Genomic DNA, 21,885 nt, shown 5'->3' with positions numbered 1-21,885 from the left:
ATTCGTTTCTTATCAATCACATATTAATTTCATACATACGACAATCAAAATAAATATTTGAGCACATGAATCAAACAATATAAGATACATTACACAATAATACGGAGCAATAAAGATTCACTTGCGTAATCAAACAGATAATTCAAGTTTTAAAATATACGGAACAACGAATAATCACTTACAGAACACGTAAGAAACAAATAATACAGAGCAACGAAAATTACTTGCCTCAATCATGCAAACAGATAATTCACATTAGAATACACAATCAATCCTTAGCAACACATCAAAAACGAAACATCTAAAATCTCGATCTTCTCCATGACTCCAATTCTGATCAGATCCTTATTGAGCCTTTTTGACCCTTTAAACGACATTATCTTGAGAAACACGAAACATGAAAGTTGAAGATAACGAAAAGAACTCTCCGAAAAGTCCAGAATCACTGAATTCTGACTCACGATGAATTTTCTACAAATTTTACAAAACAGCTGATTTTTGCTGAGAAGAGTCCTACGAATTTTAATGATAAAAACAAGGAATACGAATATGGTGTATTTATAATGATACAAAACCCTATATCTTAACCTACAAGTTATCCATATTAGAATCTGATCCAAATTTTAGGCCCATTAGTCTAAACTAATTTTAAATCTGAATCCTTATCCAATTTTAATCCTTTTTATTCTATTATTATATTATTAATCCAATTCTAAAAATTACGGGATATTACATACTACCCTCCTTAAAAGAATTTGGTCCCCAAATACACAACAATCCTAAAATTCATGACACGTCTACCCATTGATCTACCAAAGGTCAAACTATGGTCCACAAGATCGAATCCTAGGGAATGTACTAGTCCCACACCTAACACATTCCGAAGAACAGCCTGCTCTTGATACCAACTGTAACAGCCCGCACTTCCGGACTATTAATTCTAAATCAAAACTAATACAAAATACAATTTATTAATCCAAAATCTCTATTACAAAGGTCACTATTACAAACGTGTAGCTAAAAGCGGAAGCCCAAAGGTCAATCTATTCCAATTCTAAGTCCTCGAACTCCAATACTAACCAACTCGAGTCTTTTAGACGAAACCTGAAATATTAAAAGAATGAGCGGCGAAACCCAGCAAGCAACTACTGATTGACGGCTCAAAATAATATTTTAAATCTTTTTCGAAAACAGAATTTAAACATTCTTGACACATAACACTGATTACACAAAATCACACATATATTCGATAACAAGGTGAACAAAGATGCACACGATATAATCAATAATCATAATTAAACATATTCTATAATCCACATAATCAAAATTCTTAATCAATCAATAAAATTTAATAACAAATTCTTATCTTTAGTCCCACAGTCCTAATTCACACCTTATGCCACACTTTGCCAGTGACCGGCATCTTATACTTTATGCCATACTTTCCAAGTGACCGGGTTCTAATTCTTATTCGATGGGGGGGGCTAGTTCACGTCCCTCGTCAAGTGCAACCAAAGCTTGACAAGGTATCGATGTGTTCCAGAACGTGCGCAAACTAGTTCTAAGTTCTAAGTATCACAATGTCCAGTGATCAGATTCTAATTCTTATACGTGATTAAGACTGAGGATTTATTTGAATTCGTTTCTTATCAATCATATGTTAATTTCATACATACGACAATCAAAACAAATATTTGAGCACATGAATCAAAAAATATAAGATACATTACACAATAATACAGAGCAATAAAGATTCACTTGCGTAATCAAACAGATAATTCAAGTTTCAAAATATACGGAACAACGAATAATCACTTACAGAACACGTAAGCAACAAATAATATAGAGCAACGAAAGTTACTTGCCTCAATCACGCAAACAGATAATTCACATTGGAATACACAATCAATCCTTAGCAACACATCAAAAATGAAACATCTAAAATCTCGATCTTCTCCATGACTCCAATTCTGATCAGATCCTTATTGAGCCTTTTTGACCCTTTAAAAAATATTATATTGAGAAATACGAAACACAAAAGTTGAAGATAACAAAAAGGCCTCTCCGAAAAGTGCAGAATCACTGAATTCTGACTAACGATGAATTTTCTACGAATTTTACAAAACAACTGATTTTTGCTGAGAAGAGTCCTACGAATTTTAATGATAAAAATAAGGAATACGAATATGGTGTATTTATAACGATACAAAACCCTATATCTTAACCTACAAGTTATCCATATTAGAATCTGATCCAAATTTTAGGCCCATTAGTCTAAACCAAGTTTAATTCTGAATCCTTATCCAATTTTAATCCTTTTTATTCTATTATTATATTATTAATCTAATTCTAAAAATTACGGGATATTACACATCAGGGCTAACACTTTTGAGATCAAGTCAAGCACAAACTCAGTTCAGTTTGGGGGTTCTCCTACTAAAGATCCCAACATGCACATCAGGGATTTCATCGAGATATGAGACACTTTCAAGTTCAATGATGTGACTGAAGATGCTATCAATCTCCGACTCTTCTCATTCTCTCTGAGGGATAAAGCTAAGTGCTGGTTACATTCTCTACCAGCAGGGTCTATCACCAATTGGGAAGATCTTGCTCAAAAATTTCTCACTAAATTCTTCCCTATGGCGAAGATTACTGCAATCAGGAATGCTCTTACTCAGTTTGCTCAGCAAACTGGAGAATCTCTGTGTGAGACTTTGGATCGATATAAGGAGATGCTAAGGAAGTGCCCACACCATGACATGCTTGATTGGATGATTATAAACTGTTTCTACAATGGATTGGGTGCTACTTCTAGACCCATGCTCGATGCAGCATCAGGAGGAGCCTTGTGGGCTAAGAGCTACGATAAAGTGTATGAATTGATTGAACTGATGGCTGCTAATGAATACCAAAATTCTTCCCAGAGATTGACTCAAGGAAAAGTAGCCAGAATTCTGGAGTTGGATGCAACAACTGTTATAGCTGCCCAACTTAAGGCTTTGACGATGAAGGTGGACACTCTGGCTAATTATGGAGTTAATCAAATCGCTAGTGTCTGTGAGCTTTGTGCTGGTGCCCATGAGACTGATCAGTGCGTAATTTCTAGTGAATCAGCTCAGTTCGTGAACAACTTTCAGTGTTCGCAGCAACCTGTGCCAGCCACTTATCATCCCAACAACTACAATTATCCTAATTTTAGTTGGAGCAACGCTTAGAATGCGGTTCAACAGCCTTATCACTAGTATCCAACTAAGCAGTACAACCCCCCTAGTTTTCAGCAACCGCAATATGCACCAAGGCAGCAACTCCAGCTGCAACAAGCTGATGAAAAATCTGAATTAGAGGAGTTGAAGCTTATGTGCAAGAGCCAAGTTGTTTCTATCAAGACCTTAGAAAATCAAATTGGGTAAATTGCTTATGCCTTGCTAAATTGTGAGCCTGGTACACTACCTAGTGACACTGAAGTGCCAGGAAAGAGGGAAGCTAATGAGAAGGTAAAGGCAATCACCTTGAGGTCTGGAAAGGTTGCGAATCCCGAACAAACTCAAGTGTCAACTAAAGAAGCTGGGGCTGAAAAAGAAATAGAGCAGCAGGAAGCATAAGTGGAACCAAGGAAGACTACTGTTGAGCACACTCCTCCTAAGGGTAATACAGGGGAGAAACAGATCTATCCTCCACCGCCTTTTCCTAAGCGGCTGTAGAAGAAAAAGCTGGACAAGTAATTTGAGAAGTTTCTGGAGGTGTTCAAGAAACTTCATATCAACATACCTTTCGCTGAGGCTCTTGAGCATATGCCTAGTACGCACATTAAAGATACCGAACCAAGTCTCTACTAAAGTGAGAAGTTTTTGAAAGGTATTCTCTCTCGGAAAGTGAAGCTAGATGATTTAGAGATTATCGCTCTCACGGAGGAATGCAGTGCTGTACTGCAACAGAAGTTGCCTCCAAAGCTTAAAGATCCGGGAAGCTTCACTATTTCGTGTACTTTTGGAAAAGTGTCTTTCGACAGATGCTTATGTGACTTGGTAGCTAGCATAAATCTAATGCCTTTGTCAATCTTCAAGCAGTTGGACTTACTTGATCCAAAACCGACTTATATGACTTTGCAGTTGGCCGACCGTTCTATTACATATCCGCGAGGTATTGTGGAGGATGTCTTGGTCAAGGTTGATAAACTCATCTTCCCTGCTGATTTCGTAATTCTTGATTTCGAGGAGGATAAGAAGATTCCCATGATCTTGGGAAAATCTTTCTTGGAGACTGGCCGAACCTTGATAGATGTGCAGAAGGGTGAACTTACAATGCGAGTGCTGGATCAGGATATAACTTTTAATGTGTTCAATGCTATGAAATTTCCTACGAAAAATGAGGAGTGCTTAAAGGTAGAGTTAGTCGATTCTGCGGTGACTTCGAAACTTGATCAATTACTGAGGTCTGATGCCTTAGAAAAGGCCTTATTGGGGAATTCACATAGTGAAGATGACGAAGGTGAAGAACAATTGCAATATTTGAATGCTTCTCCCTAGAAGACACTACGCCATAGATTGGATTCCGCAACCGTTCACACTAGGGTTGCAAACAAAAGTGTAATAATAGCCTTCTAAACCCATGTCTATCGCAACCCCTATTTTTTGATGTTGCGGTATAGTCAAAATGTGTTACCAAAATGACATAGATGATTAAAGATAATTTTTTAATTTAACTAATTAATAATTATTTACATATAAATGATATAATAATTGAAATATATATTTCATATATTTTTAGAAGTTAAAAATATTAGTTACGTGATTTACAATATTATATTCATTTATAAAACTTAACAAATCATTACATATTATATATCATTTTAAAATATTTATATATTGTTATTATTTAATTTATTTATTTCTTATAATTAAATATTTAAAATAATATTTATTAGAAAAAGAGAAACTAATAATTTAAATTTGAGCAAAAAACAAGTTGGGCTGGGCTGTTTTTTCAGAACAAAATTGGGCCAATAGTTGGTGGGCGGGAGAGTTAAAATTTTAGAGAAGCGGGGGTTGAAATTTGAACTAACGAGCGGTTTTCAGACACAATTCCACACACACACACTTAGAAAAATAAAAACTCACACACTCTCACTTATAATCACTCTCACAATCTCACACACTCTCTCAAGATTTTGGGTTTTCAAGGTCTTCATTTTGGGCTTCAAGATTTCTGCGTCGATTTAGGCTTTGTTGGGGTTTGATTACTGATTACTAGGGTTTTTATTGGGGGTTCCAGTTTGGGGATTTTACAATTGGAGTTTAATTAGGTCAAATTTTGGGGGTTTCGATCGATTTGAACTACTGCTTTCTTATTTCATCAGGTATTATTCATAAATTGAGCTTGTATTTTTATTTCAAATTAGTGTTTTAAGTTGTGTTTATTGAAGCATAAATCTGTTTAATTACAATTATCCGTATATTGTTTTTGTGTGTGTTTTTTTATGTGATGAATTGGGTTGGTTGATTTATTGTATTTTTAAGTGTTGAAGTTTGTGGAAGAGACTGGATTACAGGAGTGAAAGAAAAGGCTTTTAAGTGCCAACAGGTTCTTGCTCGTATGCGCGAGGTATAATTTGTACTTGAAATTATGTTTTGATTTTGATAGAGATTTTTTTTGTGGCGCTATGTTTATAAATTAATTTGGAAATTTTAGGTGATTATTGTTGGTATAAAAACATTTTAGTTACTAGAATCTATAGTTCATGCAATTAGAGCTTTTTTAGATTACCTATCTAATATGAATCTGAGCAGGATACTTATATGTAACTTTGAGTTAGTATATTCTGTGCAGTGAATTTATAGACTGCTTAGCTCTACTTTATTTGTGTCATTGTAGATGGTCGTAGTTTTGGTCAAACACCGCTTGCAAGATGTGATGAGGATCAAGGAATGAATATGTTGATTGAGATTTGGCTATGTGTACTCGTTGTGATGTTCAATTGGAGAGGATGCAAACATGGGTTATGAAGCTTACTTGGACAACAAGGAATTAAGGAGCGATGCATGAAGTTGGACAAGTAGCTGATTATTATATTATTAATTCGAATTTTGCTTGCAAGTTTTTACCTTTCACTGGAAAGGGTTTTTCTTGTTTTAAGCACTTAGGATTTTATTTTCCTATTTGGATTTGATTTTTGTTTTTTTTTTCTATTTGGATTTGGTTTTTAAATTTGTTTCCTAGAAGGATTCAGATATTGGCTAATTCAAGCTGATATTGAATTTCTATTGGAATCCTATTGGGTTTGGGTTATTGTCTAAGCCTATAGATACCCTTCTCATGTAATCTTTTAAGAGAGACAATGGATGATATAAAATTTTTGTTTTGAGATAAACTATGAGTAGTTTTTCTTCCCTCTAAACTTCAATTACTGGATTGTTTTGAAGGTTAGATTCGAATTACTTAGTTTCTGGATTGATCTAAGCAATTTGAGATTCAAAGTTCACGTTTCTGGCTTGATCGTGTTCTTTTGAAATATCCTCCACAAAGAAAGAAAAGAAGAAGAAGAAAAGGGATAAGAGAAGAAGGGGATATTTTAAAAGAACACGATCAATCCAGAAACGTGAACTTTGAATCTCAAATTGCTTAGATCAATCCAGAAACTAAGTAATTCGAATCTAACCTTCAAAACAATCCAGTAATTGAAGTTTAGAGGGAAGAAAAACTGCTCATAGTTTATCTCAAAACAAAAGTTTTATATCATCCATTGTCTCTCTTAAAAGATTACATGAGAAGGGTATTTATAGGCTTAGACAATAACCCAAACCCAATAGGATTCCAATAGAAATTCAATATCAGCTTGAATTAGCCAATATCTGAATCCTTCCAGGAAACAAATTTAAAAACCAAATCCAAATAGAAAAAAAAACAAAAATCAAATCCAAATAGGAAAATAAAATCCTAAGTGCTTAAAACAAGAAAAACCTTTTCAAGTGAAAGGTAAAAACTTGCAAGCAAAATTCAAATTAATAATATAATAATCAGCTACTTGTCCAACTTCATGCATCGCTCCTTAATTCCTTGTTGTCCAAGTAAGCTTCATAACCCATGTTTGCATCCTCTCCAATTGAACATCACAACGAGTACACATAGCCAAATCCCAATCAACATATTCATTCCTTGATCCTCATCAAGATGTCCCGACAAACCTTTACGGATCAGGACTTGAAACAGAGTAAGAACATAATACTGTTAAGGAACATTTTAAAGTATCTACAGACGGGATATCGAAGAAACTAACCGTTGGTTTCTGTACTTGTTTCATCAAAGGTATGTGCGGTGGACGCCGTTCATCACACAAGGACATAGGTCTTGCCATAGGAACAATAACAGGTGGGATGCTTTTGATTATTGGTGTACTTGGAATTTCTTTCTGCATTTACAAGAGGAAATTAACAGCTAATGAGAGAAATTTTGATGTAAACGGATAACATGCTTTTAAGTAGTTACTATATATATATGTATTGCTTCTGATTTGTTAATATTAATTATGTAATTGCAGAAATATAAAAAATTCTTGCAATGTGATACCATCTTGCATTAAATCTATCTTCTAACTAAGCAGGAGAAAAAAAATCCAGAGTGGAGAAGCAACCATGTCCAAAACTTGGGTGATCTAACTGGAGAAGGAAACATTGAGAGTATGCTTTCAGTCGAGATGGGATTAAAGGAGCTGGTTGCCTTGAAGGTCTTCTTATGAAGAGATTACCTTAAACTATCTCATATCCATTCATTGTAGTCTAGACCTACGTGACTACAGTCTACAGTTTGGCTATAAAGTTGAAGTATTATCGTTCGACTTTGTTTTTCTCAGTACTACGATGCTTATATTTTAAAGTGTGTAACTTTAACTTGTCAAAACTTTCGCTTTTATTTTATGGTTGGTAGACAATTGGTGGTATAAGGATGGTAGTATGTTGATGGTGAAGGTAGTGGTGTTTATTTGGGATAACTGATTTTATGGTTGGTAGATTGGTTGATTGTGTTGGTTTTAAGACTATGGTCTTATTTATGGGAATGCCAATTTACAAACAGTTCCTTGCATTTTTTTTGTAAAAGCGTTGCAATAGGTCTTTTTAGTGTTGCTAATAATCAGTGTAAAATGTTGTAAAAAATACTAAAAAGCGTTGCAAAAAACACTAAAAAGTGTTGCAAAAAGGTTGCATCGATACCCCACATGCGGGCCCTATTGTGGGGCCCACAAATATTGTACTGATAGCCTAAACCCTATTGTAACACTTTTCAAGACCTATTGCAACCCCATTGGTGTTGCAATAACACGTTTCTGTAACGGATAAACAAGGGTTGCAATAGGGTGTCACCGGGGTTGCAAAAAACACTATGGCAACGCCTAAAATTGCAACCCCGAAAAAGAGTCGCCATAGCCTTTTTTTGGCCTTTAGCAACGCTTTTTTGGCCTTTAATTACGATTTCTTGGGGTTGCGGAATCCAATCTATGGCGTAGTGAGAGGAAGATTGATATGCCTTTTGAATCTCTTGGAATGGAGGAATTGAACAAAGCTCCTAAACGCCTCAAGGCATCTATTGAGGATGCCCCCACTCTCGAGCTTAAGCCTTTACCTGAGCATTTGAGGTATGCTTTTTTAGGTGATGCATCTACGCTGCCTGTGATTATTGCATCTGACCTTTCAGGTAGTGACGAGGAAAAGCTTTTGAGGATTCTGAGAGAGTTCAAATCGGAAATTGGTTGGACTATAGCAGATATCAAGGGAATCAGGCCTTCTTATTGCATGTATAAAATTCTACTAGAGGAAGGTAGCAAGCCTTGGGTCGAGCAGCAAAGAAGACTTAATCAGATCATGAAGGAAGTAGTGAAGAAGGAAATTCTTAAGTGGCTAGATGCAGGGATCATCTATCCTATATCTAACAGTTCATGGGTGAGCCCAGTTCAATGTGTGCCAAAGAAAGGTGGAATTACTGTGGTAGCAAATGAGAAGAATGAGCTTATTCCTACACGAACAGTCACGGGGTGGAGAGTTTGTATGGACTACAGGAAGCTGAACAAGGCCACTAGAAAGGATCACTTTCCTTTTTCCTTCATTGATCAGATTCTTGACATTAGCTAGCCATGAGTACTACTGTCTTCTGGATGGTTATTCAGGTTACAATCAGATTTGTATCGCTCCTGAAGATCAGGAGAAGACTACCTTCACTTATCAATTTGGTACTTTCGCCTTTAGACGAGTTTCTTTTGGTCTGTGTGGTGCACCAGCCACATTTCAGAGATGTATGATGGCCATCTTTTCTGATATGATTGGCCGGAATGTGGAGGTGTTCATGGACGACTTCTATATATTTTGGTGATTCTTTTGATGAATGCTTGCAAAATCTCGGACACGTTCTCAAGAGATGTGTTGAGACCAATTTGGATCTCAATTGGGAGAAATGTCACTTTATGGTGCGACAGGGCATTATTCTTGGGCACAAGGTTTCTAGTAAGGGTCTTGAGGTGGACAAAGCCAAGGTGGGGGTCATTGAGAATCTTCCTCCACCTCTTCCAGTTAAGGGAATTCGCAGTTTTTTTGGTCATGCGGGTTTCCACAGACATTTTATCAAGGACTTTTCTAAGATTTCAAAGCCATTGTGCAGTTTGCTAGAGTAAGATGCCCCTTTCAAGTTTGATGACGAGTACCTTCCCGCTTTTGAGACATTGAAGAAGAGTTTAATCATGGCACCTGTCATAGCTGCACCTGATTGGAATGAACCTTTTGAGATGATGTGTGGTGCGAGTGACTATGCAGTTGGAGCAGTTCTTGGGCAGAGGAAGAACAATATATTTCATGTGGTCTACTACCCTAGCAAGACCCTAAATGGTGCTCAACTGAATTATACTACTCGGAGAAAGAATTTTTGGCTATTGTCTATGGTTTTGAGAAATTTTGATCTTATCTACTTGGGACTAAGGTGACAGTTTTCACTAATCACGCTGCAATTCATTATCTCGTCTCAAAGAAGAACTCGAAGCCTAGATTAATTAGATGGGTTCTTTTACTTCAAGAATTTGAACTAGAGATCAAGGACATAAAGGGGACTGGAAATCAAGTCACTGATCATCTCTCATTTTAGAGAACCCTAATGCCACTTCATTGGATAAAACATTGATAAATGAGTCTTTTCCCAAAGAGCATCTGTTTAGAGTGCAAGAAGAAGAACCGTGGTTTGCAGACATTGTGAACTACCTTCTGAGTAATATCATGCCCCCCGACTTATCATATGCTCAAAGGAAGAAGTTTCTACATGAAGTGAAGTGGTATATGTGGGATGAGCCGTTTTTTTTCGACAAGGAGCTGACCAAATTATCAGGAGATGTATTTCATACAACAAAACGGGGGGATCTTGCGAGATTGCCACTCAACGGCTTATGGAGGATATTATGGTGAAGAAATGACAGCAGCTCGTATTCTTCAAGCAGGTTTCTTTTCGTCAACCTTGTTTAAAGATGCTCACCAGTTCGTTTTGACATGTGATCGATGTCAACATATGGGTAATATGTCTAAGAGGGATGATATGCCTCTTAATGTGCTTCTCGAGGTGGAGGTCTTCGATGTTTGGCGAATTGACTTCATGGGGCCATTTGTCTCATCTTGTAATAATCAGTACATCTTGTTAGCGGTTGATTATGTGTCAAAATGGGTTGTAGTTAAGGCGTTGCCAACGAACAATGTGAAAGTGGTGCTTAATTTTCTTCACAAGCAGATATTCAAAAGGTTTGGAACTCCAAGAGTCATAATTAGTGATGAGGGGTTGCATTTTTGCAATCACAAGTTTACTGCTATGATGCAAAGGTATAATATGTATCATCGCATTGCTACGGCTTATCATCCTCAGACAAATGGTCAAGCTGAGATATCTAATAGAGAGATCAAGCGCATTTTAGAGAAAGTTGTGTGTTCATCGAGGAAAGATTGGTCTTTGAAGCTTGATGAAGCTATTTGGGCCTATAGAACAACATACAAGACTCCATTGGGAATGTCACCGTTTCAGTTGGTTTATGGTAAGGGGTGTCATTTTCCTGTGGAGCTCGAGCATAAGGAGTATTGGGATTTGAAGAAATTGAATCTTAAATTGGATGCGGCTGGAAAGAAGAGGATGCTTCAATTGAAAGAACTCGACGAGTTTCGACTTTAAGCTTATGAGAACAACAAAATGTACAAGGAGAAAGTCAAGAGGTGACATGATAGGATCTAGTGCTCAAATCATTTGTGTCAGGGCAACAAATTTTTTCATTTAAATCTCGTCTCCATCTTTTTCCTGGAAAGTTGAAGTCAAGGTGGTCAGGGCCCTTCATAATCAAAACTGTGTTCGCGCATGGAGCGGTGGAAATTTTTGAAAGTGATCCAGGCCAAGCATTCAAGGTAAATGGTCAGAGATTGAAGCATTACTATGGTGACACGGAAAACCGCGAGATGGTTAGTGCCGTTCTATTGTCCATTTGAGCTCAAGGTTCTATGTCGAGCTAGCGACGTAAAAGAAGCGCTTCTTTGGAGGCAACCCAAGTTTGTTGTACATTAGTAGGTAGAAGAAGCAAGAAGAAAGGAGAAAAACATAAAAAAACAGAAAAAAGAAAAAAAATCAGGGCCAACTTCAGTATTCAAGCGCGCCCGCGCTGATCTAGCGCGCGGCCGCACTGTTTTTCCAGAAGGTAAGCGTGCCCGCGCTGATCTAGCGCGCGGCCGAGCCAGTTTTTCAGAAGGTGAGCATGCCAGCGCTATCCAAGCGCGCGGCCGCGCCGGGGTCCCGACTTAAAAAAAACAGCAGTTTGATGAGTAAAAAACGGGATTTTCGCACAAAATCAATTCCAAACCGAATTTTACTCTTTCACATCACAAATTTCCCTCTCCAAATCAGACCCATTAATCCCACGATTCCCATAATCGATTCCCACTTCTATTTCATATCTAATTCTCATCTCTCCACCTATAAATACACACACTTATACACAAACTTTTCCACCACTCCACAAATTCTCAAACACAAATCTCTCTCAAGCACTTAGTTTTTATTCTCTCTTATTCAATTCCAATGGCACCGAAGAGACAAAGAACGCAAGTAGGCAACAACACCACCGATTCTTCATCTGCGGGTGGTATGAGGCCAAGGTTTTTAACCCCTAAGGCTGAAGAAGAGTACACGAGGCTTCTCGTAAAGCCTATTGCTAAGGAGCGAGGTTTTCTGCCATCAGGGAAGGATGGTAAGCTGTTGGAGATAATTCTTGAGATGGGTTGGGTTCCTTTTTGTGAGGCTCCCGCTGCTGTGCCCATGAGTGTTGTGTGGGAGTTCTATGCTAACGCTAAGGCGGAGAAGAATGGCTTCACGGTGGTTAGGGGGATGACTGTAGAGTACAGTGCTGATGCCATTAGAAAGGTGATTGAGCAGCCCACGAGGAAGCCCGGTAAGGACACTTGGAACGATAAGACTTCCGAGGACTTCAACTTGGATCTGATCATTGCGACTCTGTGTGTGCCTAAGACTCACTGGAAGTTTAAGAGGGGCACTACTGATTACTCCATGTTCCCTGCGTCGTGCATGAACAGGTTTGCACGGGCTTGGAATTCTTTTATCTGTGCTAACATCAAGCCATCTTCTCATGTGCATGAGATTACTATGGAGAGTGCTCGTCTGATGTGGGGTATTCTTCAGGGCAATTACATTGATTTGGAGATGGTGATTTATCAGGGGATTTTGAGATTCTTGAGAGGAGGTACCACAGGTGTGATACCCTATGCGTCCGTTGTGACAAAATTATGTGTGGCAGTTGGTGTTCATTGGCCCACACATGAGCAGCTAAAGCTTCCCAGTGCTCCTATCGACAGTTCTACACTGTTGAGTATGCAGGAGTGGTATGGAGGGAAGCCCGATCCTAAGGGGCTTGGTTATTCTTATGATCATCTGCCAGGTGGTGTACCAGCAGATCAAACTTTTGTGGGAGCACTACTAGAAATAGTGCCTACGAAATCACCCCTTTAACATCGGTTAGAATTGTCCCCGGTGTTAAAAGCAGTTTTAACATCGGTCGCTTCAAAACCGATATTAAATTTATTGTAAGACATCGGTACCTTAACCAACCGATGTCTATAATTATTTTAAAAAAAAATAAAAAAGGCCCGCTTCTTTTTTTCCCGTTAATATACCAAAAAATCCCCCCCCAACCAAAAACTTTATTCTCAATTTCCCCCGTTAACCAAAACCATTTCCCCCTCTCTCTAATTCTCTCTTCTCTCTCTCATTCTCTCTTCTCTTTTCTCTCTTCTCTCTCACTGTCTCGTCTCTCTTCTATCAGTCTCTCTCACTGTCTCTCTTCTCAATCACTCTCTCTAAACCTAATTATACCCCTATTTGTACAAACCTTTAATTAAACTCAATTAATTCCTAATCAAGCTCGATTGGTGCTAAATAATCTTGAAAGAAGTTGGGTCTACTCCATTTATGTGAGAAAAGTAAGTTTATTTCGAATTTATTTTCAAAATTTATGTTTTTATTTTAATAGAGTTTTGTTTACAGATCTTTGGAGCTTTGTTAGTGTTGAAAGAAGTTGGGGTTGCTAGATTAGGTAAGATTAACTTCTAATCTACTCGATTAAAAGTATGTATTGTTAATCTTGAAAACAGTTGGGTTTACAGATTTATATAAGCTGTACTGATGGCCTTGTTATTGTTAGTGCCAGACAGGTGTTGTATTGATATTAATTTTTTAGAATTTCATGTTGAATCGGAATTTTGGAGAAAAGCCTATTCGAATTAGAATTTACCGTTGTCATTTCGTACTTGCATAAATTATTTTCTTTGTGTAGCTTATAGCTGAAGATTACATTGATGTTCTGACATTAGTGGGGGAAGGTTGTGTTTTTCAGTGGCTGTGCATGGTCCCAAATGTTATATTTTCTTAATGATCTGAACTGTTATTTTATCCATGTCTTCAGAGTGCAGCATGTGTGTTGGTTCCTCTTGTTCAAAAGGGACTATGCTTGACAAAAAGGTCTTGTTCAAGTGCACCCTTGAAAAATCAGCTTATGCATTTAAGCGGGTCAATGAACTAAATTTAACTTCTAGGTTTTTAATCAAAATTCTTAAGTTATTTTTTTGTACAAAGGACGAGAAGAGTTAAATTATGACCTGTAGTTTTGGTTAAATTACTTACGTGGTTATAATTTTAATATTGCAGATGAAGAGGCAATTAGGCTAAGATTTTTTATAGACGAACCTACCTTTACAGATCTTCATTGGGTAACTTCTATTCTTTGTGGTTACCGTCGTAGAATTTGTCCGCTTATGTTGATCTACAGATGGAATGTAGAAAGTGAATTATGTATGTTAATCATCATAAGGGGCTCATTTGTTGTACTTGAACTTATAAATATGTATTGTCTACAAATTGTGTCATTGCCTTAAAAGCGTGAATAAACCCCCCATTATATTAGGTCCCTGACTGTCTCATCTATACTGTATTTTGTTCCAGGCCAGGGAATGTTTGTTCCTGCTATAAAAGGACAAGGTACTGAGGAACAGCAAGAAAAGTGGTTGCCGCTTGCCCAAAAAATGCAAATCATTGGCTGCTATGCACAAACTGAACGTCTTGAAACCACTGCCACATTTGATTCCAAAACAGACGAGTTTGTGATTCACAGTCCCACACTTACATCAAGCAAAGTGAGTATTCTGATTTACAAGACATGTCTAATTTACGAGACAAGGTCTGGATTGCAGAGCATGCCCATATTAGTTTGTCCAGGTTTTGGATGGTTCTTATGCAACGGACCTTCTTATGCAAGTTATGGTAAATGGTGAAACTTATAAAACCAGGATTTATGATCTAGCTGTTGCAGCTGCTGAGGACCTTACACAAAAGGCCTACACTTTAGCGCCCTTGTGGACTTTTGAAGAGGAGAAAGAAACTCAGACATTAAATGTTCCCGAGTGTAAACGGAGATTTGAATCTCTTGATTCAACTCTAGAAGAAGTCATAGGATTGTTCTCAGTCAGAGAGCCAACCGAGTTATCATCAGAGCTTTCCAAAAATGCTAAATTAATAAATGGACAACAACCTGATTTTAAAACTGAAGCCTTTCGAGAGACAGAAATTGTGCCAATGAACCCCATAAACATTGTTGATGTTTTTATTGATGTGGTAGGTATTTTAAGTTTCCATTTAAATACAGTACAACAATTTTCCGTGCATATGTTGATTTATAAACTTTCTCATTGTTTTTGTTATGTAGGAACAATGGTCACTTGTCTTCTGTGATATTGTCTCAGAAGTCTCGGTTCTTGGAGTACTGTCAAATGGAGAGGGGTTGGGAAATCCTAATGGCGCCTTGCAAGTGGTATTTATATACTAGTAGCTACATTTTCTAATTAATTCACCAAGATCATCTGGTTTTGAACAAGAGTTTCAGGGCTCATTTTGCTCGAGTGATCTTACAACTTAAATGTCAAACTGACCCTGTATTTTATGATATTTGATATAATACATTAAGCCTCTCCTTTTTTACAAAATGTTAAATAGGTAAAAGCGGAATTTCGTGTTGCCTCACCCCTGCTTAAGACTAGGGAAATATATTTTGGAAGATACTGTAACAGATGACGGTTGCGAATACATGGGTAGTGGTGGATGTTTCCTTGCTTAATCCAAGGCCTTGAAAATGGATTTTCCAAGGTCAAAACTTTATTTCAGAATCAAAAATGAAATTATATGATTCCTTCAATCAGAACCAGGTTACAGATCTTCATTTGAATTTTACCGGGTAGTTGCAGGTTACATGGATTGAGCATAATGAAGTGATTACAGTTACGTTCCTACCATGTTCAGAGAACTAGTTTCTTCAGCCTTTGCATTTCATGCAAAACGCTGGATAGTTACATTGCATAGGCAGTGTGAGAGACTCAAATTACTCCTGGAGGACAACAGTGGTAAATTCTTACTGCTCCTTCAATTGAATGTTGCTTCTAACTGCTCTAAACTCGACTGAAGTTTTAGCTTCATTTAATGTTTTGGAAGAGCTTACTGCAACTCTCTCAGAGAATAAGTAGAAGTTACAATGAGGCTGTGAGAGGTTCAACGGAGAACCATTGGCAACCATTGCCAACTACGAATGGTAAAAACATACTAGTAAAGACAAGCTTTAATGTAGATAATCCAGGGCATCCTCGTGGCGTCATCATAACTGTTGCAACATCTTTGAAACTACCAGTCCCACCACTTGATGTTTTCGAATTTCTTAACTCTGGGAGTAACCGCAGCAAGGTAGACCTTATCCCACACAAAATGGATCAATAATATTGTCATGTCAAATTCCCTGTAAGTAAAAGCATTTACGATAATATTGCAGTGGGATATCCTCTCTCATGAGTGTGCAACTCAAGATCTAGCATACTTTGCCACTGGCCGTGAGGCATCAAGTCGTGTTTCCCTAGTAGCAGTTGAGGTATTTGATATTCATTTAGCTTAATTATCTCGTTCCCAATATATACATTTATAACATGGTCTAAAAGGTCTTTTGCTGATGATAAGGAATTATGTGATATATCTGTTGTTTATCTAATTGAACATCTAGTATACGACCATGTAGATAAGAGATGCATTTAGTTTCCAAGTCCCTTTGTTAGCTTGTATATATTCAGTGTTTTAATTATGTTCCTCACTTCCTCCATTATTATCAGCCAGTTCGAAGGGGAACAATGCGTGGAGCTTTTGTGGGAGCTGTACGTGATGCTACCAACTTTGCTTCAGCTGATACTATTTATGGTTCAGCGGCATATCCATCCGGGGAGAACTGCTTGGGAATGCGGCTTTAGTGAGCAAGATAGGTTAAGAATGTAATTATAAGTAGATAGTTTTTGATGTTGATGTAGATGTAGATATAGAAATATGTTGGTTGAATACTGATATATAAGTTTTATAGTATATATTTGTTCTCGTTTAAGATTATTTTTGTATTGATATAGTTTTTAATTATCAACCAACTGATGTAAAAAATAAGCAAAAAACAACAATTTTGACAGGAAAAATAATGTAAATAGGGACTTTCACATCATTAACCTAAGTGAAACTGATGTGATATGTCATATTTAACATCGCTAACCTAATTGAAATCGATGTGATACGACATATTTAACATCGGTTCTTTGTAACAACTGATGTACTATACAAAGTAAGACATCATTTCTTTTAAGAATCTGATTTCTATCAATTTAATGTTCTTCCTTATCATATGTTTATAGTGCTTCTTAACCTCCTAATTACCGATGTCTAAGGGCATTTTTCTAGTAGTGGAGGTTCTTCGCAGGCCCGTCGAGCAGCTTGGGGAGCTCAGTTAGGAGAGGAGGCTGGTTCGTCGCAGCAGCAGCAGGAGGCAGCAGAAGCAGAGATTGGAGCTGGTTTGAGTTCGGCGCAGTATAGGCATCTAGCGAGGAGGATGAATGATATGCACGACATCCATAGTCGGTTTGCACATGATCTCACCCCAGGCACTTGGGACTGCATTTAGAGCCACCGGTGTTGACATTCAGTGGCCAGTATTTGGTGAGGACTCCGTGTATCCACCTCCAGACACGCCTGACACTCCACCCGTTGAGGGTGATGATTCTGATTCGGAGTAGGTATTCCTGATTCCTTACTATTACCTTCACTGAGGATAATAAATATTTTAAGTTTGGGGGTAGTAGTTGAAGGAATATGTTTTGTGTGAGTCACATATAGTTGCATATTCATGATAGTTTAGTGCATATAGTTTGTATATTTTTGCCATGTAGTTTTTTTATAGTTTTTTTATTTTATAGTTTTATGATAGTTTGTTCATGTAGTTTCATGCATGTGCATAATAACATGATCCCTTAGATGAATTTTCCGATTAATTTATGATATTGATGCTAGTCTAGGATTGAGCGAGATGGAGCGAAACACACTCGTTCAGAAATTTGAAAAAAAGGAAAAAAAAGAAAAAAAAAGAGTGTTATGTATAATTGATAACGAGTGGGCTCGTTAGTACTCGAGTTATTAAGTTCTTAGGGGACTTTGTGCCTAGTGACCTAAGGCTTTTATTGTCCGGGATCCGCTAACCTAACGCTCGCTACATTGGTACTATTATATAAGTATTTTGTGGACCTCACTCATTGCACGGTCAAATAAGCATAGTTGTTTTGTTTTGTTATGAATAAAAGCGTGAATCCATGTAAAACTCCGATATAAGAATTGAAGTGTTAAAAGTTATTTTGAGTCTAACTTTTATTCTATTTATAAACTTGCGATTGCCTTGATGAGGAGTGAGTCATGATTGTTGATCTAGTTGCGATAGTATATCTGTAAGCAGTTTCACACATGCACGTCTTTGGTTTATAAATTGATTTGTAAGGTTTGATTGATCTGTATGCGAATAACTGCATTTGCTGAGGTGTTGCTTGTTGATTAGTTTAGTTATTCTATGGGGATCGTTGCATTCATTTAGTTGCATTCATGCATTTTTATTTCTTGTTCTTTGAGTCTGTTTATATTTGAGGACAAGCATCGATTCAAGTTTGGGGGTATGTTGAGTGGCATTTATGACACTTTATTACGCTCCGTAAAGCTTTGAATTGGTGTATTTGTACTCAAGTTATTGGTGTTTTAATGTGTTTTCTAGTATTTTTGCATTTTCAGGCATTCTCCAGGTAATCTGGTGAATTAGCATTGTTTTGTTGCTAATTTGGTGTCAGGAAGGTGTTGGAATAAAAACTCTTAGAAAACCAGCTCAATCGGCAAGGAAAAAGAAGAAGTCAAAGTTTTGAATAGTGAGCCAGCGCGCCCGCGCTGTCAAAGCGCGCGCCCGCGCCCAAACATTAGAAACCCAGTGCGCCCGTGCTGATCAAGCGCACGGCCTCGCCGTGTCGGGATAGAAAAATCCTGATTCTACTTGACTTTTGAGAGAGAGACTTCTACTTTGCATGGGGCTGTTATATAAACAATTTAAAGCTCATTTTTTAGGGGATATCAAGTCAGAGACATATCAGAGCTAAAGAGAAGACGGCAAGAGACCTATAGCACAATTCAACAAAGGCGAAGACAATCTAGTTTATTCTTGTGAATCTTTGTTTTGAGTTGTAATCTTGGATGCTCGTTTCTTGTTTTGTTGAACCTATACTCTTGTGTTAACTTTGTTTTATTATTCGTTATAAAGACTAAGTTTATTATACCATGCTTTCATCGAAACCCGCATTAATGATGAGTCCGATTATTGGCTAATCGTTATCGTGGGGTTCTATTGGATTTATTTATAGATTTCTTTAGTTGATTTGTTTTGATACCTTAGTGTGTGGTGATTGATGATAACCTAGTATTGGTGCTGTTTATTCGAATTATGAGCGTCGCAAACTTATAAGATAGCGTGTTAATATTTAATGAAGCGAAAGTGAATTTAAGGGTTTAGAACTTGCCATGCTAGCATAGGTTCATGTAATTGTTATGCATGATTCGTGGATAATTTTAACCATCTTACTTGCCCTATGTAATCAAGATAGATAACTTGTGCTTTAACCGTTATATTGTCAAATTCTATAGACGTATAGGGTCTCAAAATAGTTGGTTTCTATTCAGCTTCTATCTCTTTTGTGGATGTCTGGTATTATGGTACTCGTGCACCGAAAGTTGGCGGTTATCAATTTCGTGTTATCTGATTAGTGTCATCACCATTATATGCTATGGTTAAGAACGAAAAAGCTATTGAATGAAGTATTTAATGAAGTTAGAATCCCATGTTTGTCATATATATTAGTTCAACCATTCTTATTCTCTTAGTTATAATTGTTAGTTTAATTCTTAGTTATAAGCAACCTCAAATTGTTATTCGTCTTAGCATTGAATAATAACCATACATTGTTGCTTAAGTACATAAATTATAAAGTTAACCTAAACCAGTCCCCATGGGAACAAATCTGATTTATATCTTATACTACTTGCGAACGCGTATACTTGCGTGTATTATTAGCGCGTGTTTAGTGACTAACAGTGCCACTCCCAGCTGGACTCTATTAGAGAAGTTTTCCCTTATCCAAGTGGGAATCTCCTCCGTTTCTGCATAGGGTATTTTTCTTACCTTCTCGTATTTTTTCTTTTTTCATGGATTATTGACACCACTTATTTTTGTTTCTATTTTATTTTTTGCAGCTGCTAAGAAAATTAACGAGGATAATGTGCCTGTCATTGAAGAAACTGTGAGGATGAAGAAGGCTCGACTCGTAGGGTTGGACACCTGAGGAAAGGCTTTGGAGCCTAGCTTCTTGAGGAAACACAAGGAGCTTATGGTAGAGGCTTCTTCTGGGGGAACTGAAACCCCAAATGTCCCTATTTATGTTGCTGCTCCTACTTCTGTTGCCACTGGTGCCTTCCAGCCTCTCTAGGGGTTCCGTCGTGGGGATACTGTGGTTGGATCCACGAAATATGCGTGGGATTGGTCCTACCACAGTGTGACCCCCAAGGACTTCACTGATATCGTGGATGGCCCAGACTTGGAGAGGATAAAGCTCATGGGTGCTCAGTCCTTGGCCTCGGTATGATCCTTTCTTAAAATCCTACCCCCTTTTTAATATACTTGTAGCATTCACTTGTCTTACATCTTTGTTTATTATTTTGTTTCAGTCTAATGCTTACTTTCAAGCTGTTGTGAGGAAAGTTGAGTCTTGGAAGAAGGCCTCAGATAACGCTGATAACGCTCTTAGGAGGCAGCAGAAGAACTATGCTTCGCTAGAGAGGAAGTTGAAGCGTAAGGAGGAGGAGCTTGGAGAGTCAAATGCTGAATTGGTCGTGCTGAGGGCCGAGAAGGATAGGGCGATTGATAATTATTTGGACTCGGAGGAGTTCACTCAGTCCATGAGGGTGAGGGATGACTCAGTATTCCCCGGGTTTTTTAGGACTGGCTGGGACACGACCCTTGGAACCGTGAACGAGGCTTATCCTGACATTAACCCGACGGACTACATTTGTCCTGATGATGAGACTCTACTACGGAGGTTTTGTACCCGTGTAATTATCTCGGATCGTACCCCTTAGGACCCGCTTCTTCCTCCTCCCGCGTCATCTTCTAGGACTTCAGCAGCCGACCATAGCTCTTCATCCTCTTCCGAGACCGGGATTACTGAGACGTCCAGCGAGAGTGGAGGGGATGATGATATGGATGTCGAGGGCACCTCCGCTTCTTAGAGTTTTACTAGCCCTGCATGGCTTATTTATCTTATTTTGTTCTTGAGTATCTAATTTATCGAACTTTGTATTTATCTTATTCGAATCTGGTTTATTTATCAAACTTTATGCTCTTATCTCATGCATTAAGTTTATTTGTCATGCCATAGGGACTTTAACCATTTTTCGGAAACTTCATATAATTTATAAACTTTTGGGATCCATCCCTTACATAAGTCTTAATAAACTTCAAACTTGAAAGAGTATCCTTATAAAACTAAAACACGAAATCCTAAGCAAGCAAAGCTTCAAGGTGCTTTTCAACCTACTTGTCATTTTGACAAGTGAGAATCGTGCTCAACCATTTTACACATAGTAAATCCTCAGGTTCTGTGCGTGCCGGGTTCTTGGGACTTCAAAACCATCCATAGTCTCCAGCTTATAGGTTCCTCTTCCTTGAACACTTTTGACCTTGTATGGCCCTTCCCAATTTGGGGCAAGTTTTCCCTTCTGCCCAACACCGGAAGCTTCCACCTTCCTCAGAACCAAGTCACCTTGCTTGAAGAACCTTTCTTTAACCCTTAGGTTGTAGTAGAATAAAGCCTTTTTATGATATTCCAATATCTTCCCATGTACCTCATCTCGTACTTCATCAATTAGATCCAAGGCTAATCTTTGCCCCTC

At 37.8% G+C, this 21,885-nt stretch overlaps 1 protein-coding gene and 1 non-coding gene across 3 annotated transcripts; one reads left to right on the top strand and one right to left on the bottom strand.

Annotated features, from left to right (window-relative positions):
* Nucleotides 1-2,657: 2,657 nt before the first annotated feature.
* Nucleotides 2,658-2,764, bottom strand: LOC141716458 (small nucleolar RNA R71). Its single transcript, XR_012573168.1, has one exon. It is a non-coding gene; the product is annotated as a small nucleolar RNA R71 (small nucleolar RNA).
* Nucleotides 2,765-15,627: 12,863 nt separating this feature from the next.
* LOC141711051 (homeobox-leucine zipper protein ROC7-like) lies at nucleotides 15,628-16,877 on the top strand. Of its 2 annotated transcripts, XR_012571203.1 has the most exons (5): nucleotides 15,628-15,708; nucleotides 15,807-15,962; nucleotides 16,051-16,296; nucleotides 16,382-16,477; nucleotides 16,713-16,871. XR_012571203.1 is itself a non-coding variant. In XM_074513501.1 (4 exons), the coding sequence occupies exons 2-4, from the start codon at nucleotides 16,039-16,041 to the stop codon at nucleotides 16,845-16,847; spliced, it is 489 nt and encodes a 162-aa protein (XP_074369602.1). In that variant the 5' UTR covers nucleotides 15,628-15,708; nucleotides 15,807-16,038; the 3' UTR covers nucleotides 16,848-16,877. The 2 variants fall into 2 exon arrangements, 1 of the variants encoding a protein (XP_074369602.1); XM_074513501.1 differs by having other exon boundaries at nucleotides 15,807-16,296; nucleotides 16,713-16,877.
* The last annotated feature ends 5,008 nt before the right edge of the window (nucleotides 16,878-21,885 follow it).

The sequence above is a fragment of the Apium graveolens genome, chromosome 3, assembly GCF_009905375.1.
Source record: "Apium graveolens cultivar Ventura chromosome 3, ASM990537v1, whole genome shotgun sequence".
Lineage (NCBI taxonomy): Eukaryota > Viridiplantae > Streptophyta > Magnoliopsida > Apiales > Apiaceae > Apium > Apium graveolens.
Note: the sequence above shows the minus strand (reverse complement) of the source record. Positions and strands in the feature narration are given on the sequence as shown.

Excerpts from the sequence above, each read along its gene's own strand:
- LOC141711051 (XM_074513501.1), top strand. The coding sequence starts at position 16,039 with ATGTTTTGGAAGAGCTTACTGCAACTCTCTCAGAGAATAAGTAGAAGT. Across the intron at positions 16,297-16,381 it reads CTGGGAGTAACCGCAGCAAG|TGGGATATCCTCTCTCATGA; the intron begins GTAGACCTTATC and ends ATAATATTGCAG. Across the intron at positions 16,478-16,712 it reads TTTCCCTAGTAGCAGTTGAG|CCAGTTCGAAGGGGAACAAT; the intron begins GTATTTGATATT and ends CATTATTATCAG.